Below are 10,544 nucleotides of genomic sequence, written 5' to 3' on the forward strand. Positions count from 1 at the left end.
TATCACAATATTAAAAATTCTTATTAATATTATATGACACTTATCATTCCAAATGTCAACCTATTAATTCTTAATTTTTTTTTAAAATTAAAATTTCCTATTCTAATTATATTAAATTAATAATTGATTTTTTATTTCAAATTTTAAATTTTAAATTTTAAATTTCATATTCTAAATACATTAAATTAATAACATTAGAATAAAAAATAAAATAAAATAAATATAAATTATAAGGTAATATAATTTCATGTATTTATTTAAATAAATGTTTATAATTTTATATAACTAAAAAAGTATCTCTTAATTAATACTTTATTTGAAATAATTGGTTAATAATTTTAAATTTTTACTATGAAAATTTAATTAATTTTATAACTATAATTCTTAATGTACCCAATAAATATAACTTTAGATCTTTACACTAATGAAAATCTATAGTAATACATGATTATATTATCTTTACAAACCAAAACTAAAATACGCAATTTAACAATCAAATGTCACTATTTAGTTGGGAGAATATTTATAATGCGTATTTTTTTTAAAATAATTTTTATTATGAAACAATAAAATCTAAACTGATTTAAGATATGACTATAATAAAACCATAATATAAAATAAAAATATGACGTGGCATTACTAGTTTTGGCAAACATTGCAAAAAGTATTGACCCTGATAACCAAACTAATTTTAGAATTTTTGATTTGTTGCGGGAGCACGAACAAAATGGAATGGGTGGTGTAGCGATCTCCCGAATTTCAAGTACATTTTACCCTTCCATTCCCCCATTTACACACACTCGCCCAAGGTAAATCTGAGTGTTTCTTTCCAAAAGCCAGGTCCATTCTCTCTCGCTCACAATCACGATCACGATCAATCAAATTTTGCAATTCTTGATAGGTAAATCCTCTCGATTCTCGAATTATTATCATCTTTCTTCTTCGATTATACTCTCGAATGCGTTCGATTTCGGTTTCTGTTAACATAATCTTCGTTTTTTATTCTGTGCATGGCACTTATTTGTGATATTATTCGATGCGATTAACGACTGATCTGTTTATTTTGTGTTTGGAGACGATATCTTTTCCTCATTTCAATCCCATCATTTCGCTGTCATTTTATCGTCGAGATGCCTGTTTAGTTTGTTTCTTGTAGTGATTTGACGTTATGATCTGCAAGCATTTGTTTCTAATTCCATTAATCGGATATTGCATTATGGAAACGATTTGAGATTCGATTATTTTATCGTCGGTTGTTTTCATGTACCGCAGACCTATAACATCTTCCACATTTACGATCACAAATTCGCTTCTCAATGATATCATCAAATTGTTCCACATTTGAATGTTGTGTTTCCCTGCGAACCAATTTTCCCCAAATTATACGTACATGACATATATTTGCTTACATATACATCTATCTTTGTATACACACACATACTTGTACATGCACATAAATACATACATATTCGTGTACGTATCTATGTATTAATTGATGTATTTTATGCATATTATCAACACATATACACATAAATTAGCCTTGCATTTTAGATTTTCTTAACTCTACGTGGTGTGTGACAACTGACAAACGCTTACTTTTTCAGAAAACCATAAATCATTTTCTACACTTGATCTTGATATTTTCATGGTTAAAAAAAATTCTTTGCAAAACACTGTTTCGTTTTGTTATTAAATAGAAATCACAACATTTTATACATTCCAGATCATGTGAATAGAAAACAGAAATTGTAAATGTTACAATACGAGATCAAGTTGCTATGTTTTGCTGATTCTTGATTATGATAAATGGTTTTGTAAATTATCTTTGATGTATTCATGTTGGATGATCTATGTTCTTCCCAGATATTTTGTTGTTGACAACAATTTCGACATTTGACATCATAAAAAACTACCTTCCATGTCTTTTGATGATTATTGCACTGAATCTACATTTCATCTTTCCTGTTTCTTACAGGCTTTGAGTAAAGATGGCAGATGGAGAGGATATTCAGCCACTTGTCTGCGACAATGGAACTGGAATGGTTAAGGTATCAATTCGAATGTGGTATTGTAGTTTTGTAGCTAAACTACTTTACTCTCATACTCTTTTGAGGTCAATTGCTTCTTTGTTGTGCTTATTTTTGGGGCGTGAATTCCTATTTCATAGCCCCCCTCAAAGTAAATGCAGCATTTTATCCGATATATGGTTTAATAACAATGTTGGCCATTCATGGAATATCCAAAATATCACAAAAAATTGCAAAACATAGCACTTTGTGGGCCAAAATGCTACAATGCTTTGTTTTGGTTACTAATGGACATGTGGTCAAATCTAATTTTTCAAAAATGGAAACGCTAAATGCAAGAAATAACAATGTAGTTTCATTTTTCCTCGTATATAATTCCAAAATTGTTCATATTAAGACCTTGTAACGGGTAACTTGATAATTTGAAATCTAATAACATGGCCCATGTGAACAAGTTTTTATTCCACGTCACCTTCCAAATAGGATGTCCATGTGGAATACCTACTGACAGTCCACATAGGATGTCCATGTGGAATACTTGCAAACATATTTTTTTTTGCTTATATAACACACTTTGAGGCTTAAATTTTCTATCCAAATTTGTTTTCCATTTATAAATTTTTTTCTTAAACTTCTTAGGCAAATAAGCCAACAATGGGCTGAGCTGACATGGCAGAAATAGTCCACATAATTGTGATTTGGTGTCTATGTCTGCAAAGTAAAAATTGGGTTTACTGGTTACCCTTTAATCCAATTATCTACTTATGTAACTGTATATATTTTTAAAGTCCAATGCCTTAATTAGAATAAAGTTGAAAGTACACTGCTATATATAAATGAAAGTAAGTTGCTGTTTCTTGCATGTAGCCCAAATAGAAATGTTGCTTTCTTTCAAAAGTCAGAACATCCAAAAGGAAATTGTTAAGTTGATATATATATATATATATATATATATATATATATATATATATATATATATATATATATATATATATATATATATATATATATATATATATATATATATATATATATTTTGGAGTAGAAGTAGGCTGCTATTTGTGTGTTTACTGTTATTTAGGCTGGATTCGCTGGAGATGATGCACCAAGAGCTGTTTTCCCTAGCATCGTTGGACGCCCACGTCACACTGGAGTGATGGTTGGCATGGGACAAAAGGATGCATACGTAGGTGATGAGGCTCAATCCAAAAGGGGTATTTTAACTCTAAAATACCCAATCGAACACGGTATTGTCAACAACTGGGATGACATGGAGAAAATCTGGCATCACACTTTCTACAACGAACTCCGTGTGGCCCCCGAGGAGCATCCGGTTCTTCTCACGGAAGCACCTCTGAACCCAAAAGCCAATCGTGAAAAAATGACCCAAATCATGTTTGAAACCTTCAATGCCCCTGCTATGTATGTTGCAATTCAGGCTGTCCTGTCACTCTATGCCAGTGGTCGTACCACCGGTAAGTAAGTTCCCTTAATTACATATAATTAATTGGTTACTGAGTGGGAGTGGTTGGTTTTGCAATTAATTTGCAGGTATTGTTCTGGATTCTGGAGATGGTGTGAGTCATACTGTGCCGATTTATGAAGGATATGCACTCCCGCATGCTATATTGCGTTTGGATCTTGCTGGGCGTGATCTGACGGATGCACTGATGAAGATTCTGACTGAGAGGGGTTATTCGTTCACCACTAGTGCTGAGAGAGAAATTGTGAGGGACATGAAAGAGAAGTTGGCGTATATTGCGTTGGATTTTGAGCAGGAACTGGAAACATCCAAGACTAGCTCTGCTGTGGAGAAGAGCTTTGAGCTGCCCGACGGGCAGGTGATTACCATTGGTGCTGAGCGTTTCAGGTGCCCGGAGGTTCTGTTCCAACCATCCATGATCGGAATGGAAGCTGCTGGGATTCATGAGACCACTTATAATTCTATCATGAAGTGTGATGTGGATATTAGGAAGGATTTGTATGGTAACATTGTTCTCAGTGGTGGAACCACTATGTTCCCTGGTATTGCTGATAGAATGAGCAAGGAAATTACTGCTTTAGCCCCCAGCAGCATGAAGATCAAAGTCGTCGCCCCACCTGAAAGGAAGTACAGTGTCTGGATCGGTGGCTCCATCTTGGCTTCTCTTAGCACCTTCCAGCAGGTAAATTTTTTACTCACACATTCATTGACTTTGACTTTGGCTTTGGCTTTCACATAAATAAATACTAATAATTATTAATTGTGAGTACAGATGTGGATTGCTAAGGCTGAATACGATGAGTCGGGCCCATCCATTGTGCACAGGAAATGTTTCTAAACATGAGGAGGATTGATGACACAGGAAAATAATAATAAAAGGTGGTACTACTGAATTGAGTACTCTGTCTGTTTCGTGAGAGGATAATGCTGCTGCCCATTTTATCTTCTTACATATTGTTCTACAAATTTTTTTTCAGTTTTTTGGTAGTTGAAATAGTAATACAATCTGCATTTACATTTACATTTGCATTTGCACTTGATTGTTGTTTTTGTTTCGATACTACTGTGTCTGTTTCTATAAATGAATTACATACGTCCCTTAATTGGAAACCATTTATTAATTCCCTTGTACATGCATGTGTGACGATGATTTCTTTTATTATATGCAATTATAACACTTGAATATGACTACTCCTTTTAAACTAAACATTATCAGCATTTTACCAAGTACTAGGTAATTTGGGAAACAAGATGAATACCGAATTCATCACATCCACAATAGATGCATTTTAGAAATTAGAAAAAGTCACAACTCACAACCATACATGCTATTGGATTTTTATTACACATAGTTATCTAATCATCGATTACTATATTAAACGAATACAAAGATAGAAATTGACTTATGGATCCAAACGACATCACTACTGAAAAGTTAAAACCAAGTTTATTTATTAATATCTTAGGAACTTACGCCAAATATATATATATATATATATATATATATATATATATATATATATATATATATATATATATATATATATATATATATATATAGCCGCTTTAATTTGAACACAACTATAAATGTTTGCGGTTTCAAAGTTTTGATAAGTAAAATAGCCAACGGCTTATGCCTAACTCCAAAGGACTCCATATTTACAAAAAGACATAAAAATCATATTAATTATAAGATTTTTAAAAATTGATTAATATTCATAATAACATGTACATAATCCATACTAATAAAACAACATTACGGGGAAAGGTAAGGGGGCATCATCATAAGCGCTATCAATCAATAGTATAATGACAATCAAATATTATCTTCGATGACAGTTTTAATCCTATGTTGCATCAGGTGGTCTTAATTGGTATCGTGTTGTTGCTCTAAAGTCATTTGCTCATCTTTGTTGTAGTCCCTGTCTTTGTTTTCTATTGCATTTTACTAGTGGTGTTTTAAATAATTGTCTCCAGTTCCAAGGAAAAAAAATTATTATTCATTTGAATATATCATGTACAAGTTTTTTTTTTTCATGTTCACCATCATCCGCCGCCATCAAGCTGTAGGCATCCGGCGACTCTTCTGTTGCATGTATATAAAACTTAAACCCACTAATACCTCAACAATGGCAGCTTCCGTCTTCTCCTTGTCTGAGAAATGCAATGTCTGCAATAACAGCACAGGAGGCCTGGCGTCAAAACGAGTCATCTCCACTCTCCTCTCCCGAGCCCACAACAAGGTGTTGTGCGCCATGGGTGAAAGCCACATGAATATACTCCTCAATGCTTCCTTCATCTTCTGCTTCCCACCATTGTTGCCCTTGCAATCCCTGAGCCTCCTGATCTTCACCTTAACCATCGCTCTCATATTTTTTGGCAACATCCGATACATCTCATCCCGCACATCATCTTTTATGGTCTTTCTCACCATGTTTTCCTCCGCCATCATGATGAGGTTGGCGTAAAGAATCTGAAGACGGGAGCCGCCAACAGTATTGGGACCGGCGTCGTGGAATACCTGATCGGTTTTGGCTTCCTCAGTCGGAATCGACCTATCGGGGTTTGGGTTTATCCGAGCCAAGTTTTTTTTGGATTTGGATTTCACGAGTTTTGACCGAGGAGATCTTGGTTTATGATGATGAACAATCCAGAGTCTTGGCCGAGGAGATTTGTTGTCAGGCGTTCTGGGCTCGATAAACCAGATTTCAGATGGGATTTGTGCAGTAACGTGTTTTTGTCTGCCGGTGTATGCGGTTGGTAAATCAGACACGTATGGTCCAAACACCATGCAAATCCGGGCATAAATTATGCATACAACTCTCGACGTCAGCCTAACCACTTTTTCGAAAGGCAGGGTCCATAAATTCGGTTTTGTGTGATGAACATGTTGTTTCCAGGGCTGCGCATGCGGTATTCTCCATTCAATGGCCGGGAACTTCATCATGTTCTTGAACGGCACCGGAGAATTCATTTTCTTCTCCGGCGCCGCTTCCAATCCCGGAGAACAATGCATCGAACCATACAAACCCAACGTCGCCGACAAGAATCTCTTCAACTTACGAATTTTCTTCTTTGTTTTACTTGTCCCATACTCAAATTTCCGTAAATCCGTCGTTCCTGATTTAATATCAGTGTAAACCCTATCGAAGGAATTCAACGTCAAATCCGAACATTTCCGGCCAAGCCTTGCAACTACGATTGCAGCTTTGTCAAGATCTTCGATCTTTTCCGCACACGCCAGGTTTAGGAGATACCCTTCGTCATCAGAATTGAGATAAACAACGCCTTTAGATTTAAAGATTTCTTTCCTGAGGTTCAAGATTTCAGGATCGGAGAGAGATCTGTAGAGGGAAAGAAGGCGGGATACGGTCTTGGCAGCCTCGAATACGAGGATTCCAAGGGGGATATTTGCGGGTTGTTCGTTGGGTGATCTTTTGACGCCGCCATTGTTGCCGTTGAGACAAGCAATGGAAGCGAAAGCCACCATGATTAGAGGGTTTGTGAAGATGTTACATACGTTTTGTTTTTGTTTTGGTGATGATGAAGAAAATGCGGGAGAAGGGGTAGATCATGAGGGTGGGGTCGGGGTTGGGGACTTGGGGTTATGTTCATGATTATGGTTTCCGATAGTTGGAAACGTTGTTGCCTAAAACTGGATATGGATTGTGGGCAGGGTGTGGTCGTCATAGGGGCTGTTAATCCAAGAAAACACAAAAGTCGTAAAAGCTGTTGGTGTACATTTATACAAAAAAAAAAAAAAAAAAAAAAAGAGACCCTAGAGTATATATTTATACTACAAAAAAAAATCCAAATTCAACGTGTCTTTAATAAAGAGACAATATTTTATATCTTGGATTTCCTTAAAGAAATACATGGGTATTTACTAAGAGCATCCACAAGGTGCAATATTCATGGGTTTTTATAGAGGCAACAAATCGTGCTATCGTTTCGTATTTTGTCTGACACGACACGACATGATGTCTTGTTTTTTTTTAACTAACATAAAAACAACTGAATTAAAAAACGACAAATACAACACGACACGAAAAATATAACATATACTAAAAACTAGTTTATTTAATGAATACTTTATCAAATATAACACAATAAACACGAAAAACACTATAAAGAATTGCTAAATCGTGTCAATTTTATGTCGAATTTTGAGCACAAACACGACACAACACAACATCATGTTTTTTACAGTTAATACGAACACGACATGAACACGAATTCAAATTTCAGTTTCGTCCCAATTTCGTTTTGTGTCGTGTATTTTTGTCGTGTTGTGTCATAAATTGCCACCCCTAGGTTTTTATATCTTGGATATTGCATCCACACACGGTGCAATAAATTGTCATAAATTGCCACCCCTAGGTTTTTATATCTTCATATCATAACATAAACTTGTATGGGTAATTTGGGAGAACTTACTTGAGCTCGGTTGATTGCATGCACCACACCCTTTTCTCTTCACAGAGTTCTTATTCTTTTTTTTGAAATCCCTTTTCTTTTCGAAGTTCTTTTTATAAAAATGATTTTCTTTTGAAAATTTCCTTACCAAGCCCTCAGTTTGAGTTCAGTCACACCCGAGAGTGTGCCCGAATCCCTCAAACCAAGGCTCTGATACCAACTTGTAACATCCCAAAAATCATGACCAAAATTTCTTTTAAAAACATTACTAATCCATAGCATTAAGTCATTCAAACATACAAAAAAGGGTTATATGACAAATCAGAGTATCTTTTCTAAAACACTTATTCATTTTATCAGAGTAAACATCTCAGGCTAAACTTCTTGGTGTGTGCCATACACATACATACGATTAAATAACATACTGAAACATACATATACATTCCCTAACTATACCCTGCTCTAAGGCCTCGCCTAACTTGGGCCCCGCCCCTAGTCTGCTACTGAAGTAGTGGAGCCCCGTCCACACTCCTACTAGTAGTGAGATACGGGCCCTCGCCCACACTCACATCCTTCCTAACACGGGCCTCGCCCCTGCTTTGCTAATATCGAGATATGGAACCCCATCCATACTTAGCTAGTGATGAGATACGAGACCTCGCCCACACTCACCTCCTTACCAGACACATAAAAGTATCACGAAGACAATAAGTATAATCTAACGCACTACATAAGAATCTTCCTCGGGAATACCCCGATAATGGACCCCCAGCCCGGAAGCATACTATTATCTAACGTACTTCGAGCTTACCCCGACATTGGACCCTCGGTCCGGATCCTATCATACTGACACATGCAAGAATCACAAAGACCTCTAGCATCCTAACATTTCTCGGGCCTCGCCCGACATCAGGTCGTAACCCGGAACATATATCAATAAGTGCCTAAGGCTAACCCCCGGGTCTTCCTTTCTATACATAAGCATAAGCATGAACATGAACATAATGGGCCGACATTGTGGCCGTAGACCCATGCACACAGTGAGGAGACTCACCTCGAATTGTTGAAACTGCTGATAACCCTCTGGCTGCTATCCAACAACTCTCCGAACTGCTGGTCCTCTAGCTCCCCGAGTTACCAATACCAAAAATAGCAACACTTAGCCTAACTGTCCTTAAGAAGCCAACTAAGTCATCTTTGGTCAAAGTCCTGGTCAAAGTCAACCTTCCAGTTGACTCGACTCATCGAGTTGTTCTGCCAACTCGCCGAGTCCATGTTCCTCAAGTCCCAAAACAACCACGACTCCACTCGTCGAGTCTAGCAAGAACTCGACGAGTTCTCCTTCATCTAACACTTTGGGACTATCTTCAACTGACTCGCCGAGTTCATCCTTGAACTCGTCGAGTTCGTCTTCATAACTAGGAAGATTGCCTTGGACTCGTCGAGTTCCTCTTTGAACTTGTCGAGTACTATGATCTTCAGGTCCATTACAGACCCAGACTGGTTGAGTCCTTTACTAACTCCACTTACTGATCCGAATCACAAACATAAGGGTTTGGGTTTGCGATCCGAATTGCCGAGTCCATGAACTGACTCGTTGAGTCCACCTTGTGACATCTCTATTATGTCGATTACAGTCCATTCCAACACCTTCAACCCATAAATTTGGACTTCTAATGCTAGCATTGCACGTAATGTTGCTAACTTTACATGCATGTAAGGTGCTATGGAGCTAAAACTCCTAATCCAAGCTAAAATGAAGGTCTAGGACATGAAATGGAGCCATAGCTGGATAAAGCTACCCACTTAGAGCTCCTCAAGCTTAGAAATTGTGACATCCCCATTTTCACGGCCAGAAAAGACCGATTTTGTTTATGCTTTATAAAAATCAGAGTACCTCTTTTTAATAAAAATGTGCGGAATTTGTTCCCAGTGAAACATGATAAATTCGTTACCAAAGCATTTCCGAAGAAATGTATTTTTATTCATTTAAAACATTGGGATGTCATCGTCAATACAGAAACATAAGCATAAACAGAACTTACATTCGTTATCACTAGTGATCTATATCTCCTTAATCTCTCAGTGTAATGTGACTTCATATTGACACTTGTGATATAAATAAACTGAGTAGGTCAGGTTGGGAAACCTGGTGAGTACATAGGGTTTTCAACCCACAATAATATAATTATTATGTTTAATCATCAAACAGTTAACCCAATTACCCATCCCCATTATCTTCTTTAATCTTAAGGATCTACCCTAAGAATCAGCTATTTCTCGTTCATTCATTCCTAAGGATTTTCCTAAAGAATAGGTACGAAGTCCATCGTTGTCAATGACACAGCTGTCAAGCACAGCTGCTAGTTCTATCACTTAGGGGCAGCTGCCATAGTTGTGACATTCTATATGAGGCGCTTCTGCCGATATTGTCCTTTAAACGCTACTGTCAAGGTTATAATGTTCTCTATTAGACGCAACTGTTGATATTATCCTTAGAGCGCAGCTGCTAGGATGTTTATCGTAGATCAACAACATCTACAGGTTGTGGCGCAGCTGCTAGTGCTCATCTATAGGGTACTAGGTCCATTGCTGCCAATGTTCACCTATAGGGCACT

General features: G+C 36.7%; 2 protein-coding genes across 2 annotated transcripts; one reads left to right on the plus strand and one right to left on the minus strand.

Moving 5' to 3' along the window:
- The first annotated feature begins 718 nt into the window (after window positions 1-718).
- On the plus strand, window positions 719-4,631 carry LOC111879477 (actin). Its single transcript, XM_023875947.2, has 5 exons — window positions 719-901; window positions 1,976-2,048; window positions 3,109-3,502; window positions 3,579-4,192; window positions 4,283-4,631. Exons 2-5 carry the CDS (start codon window positions 1,989-1,991, stop codon window positions 4,346-4,348), a joined length of 1,134 nt encoding a protein of 377 aa, XP_023731715.1. The 5' UTR covers window positions 719-901; window positions 1,976-1,988; the 3' UTR covers window positions 4,349-4,631.
- An 856-nt stretch (window positions 4,632-5,487) lies between these two features.
- LOC111879469 (uncharacterized) lies at window positions 5,488-7,274 on the minus strand. The gene has a single exon (XM_023875940.3). It carries the CDS (start codon window positions 6,998-7,000, stop codon window positions 5,570-5,572), a length of 1,431 nt encoding a protein of 476 aa, XP_023731708.1. The 5' UTR covers window positions 7,001-7,274; the 3' UTR covers window positions 5,488-5,569.
- Window positions 7,275-10,544: the final 3,270 nt, after the last annotated feature.

The sequence above is a fragment of the Lactuca sativa genome, chromosome 9 (assembly GCF_002870075.4).
Source record: "Lactuca sativa cultivar Salinas chromosome 9, Lsat_Salinas_v11, whole genome shotgun sequence".
NCBI lineage: Eukaryota > Viridiplantae > Streptophyta > Magnoliopsida > Asterales > Asteraceae > Lactuca > Lactuca sativa.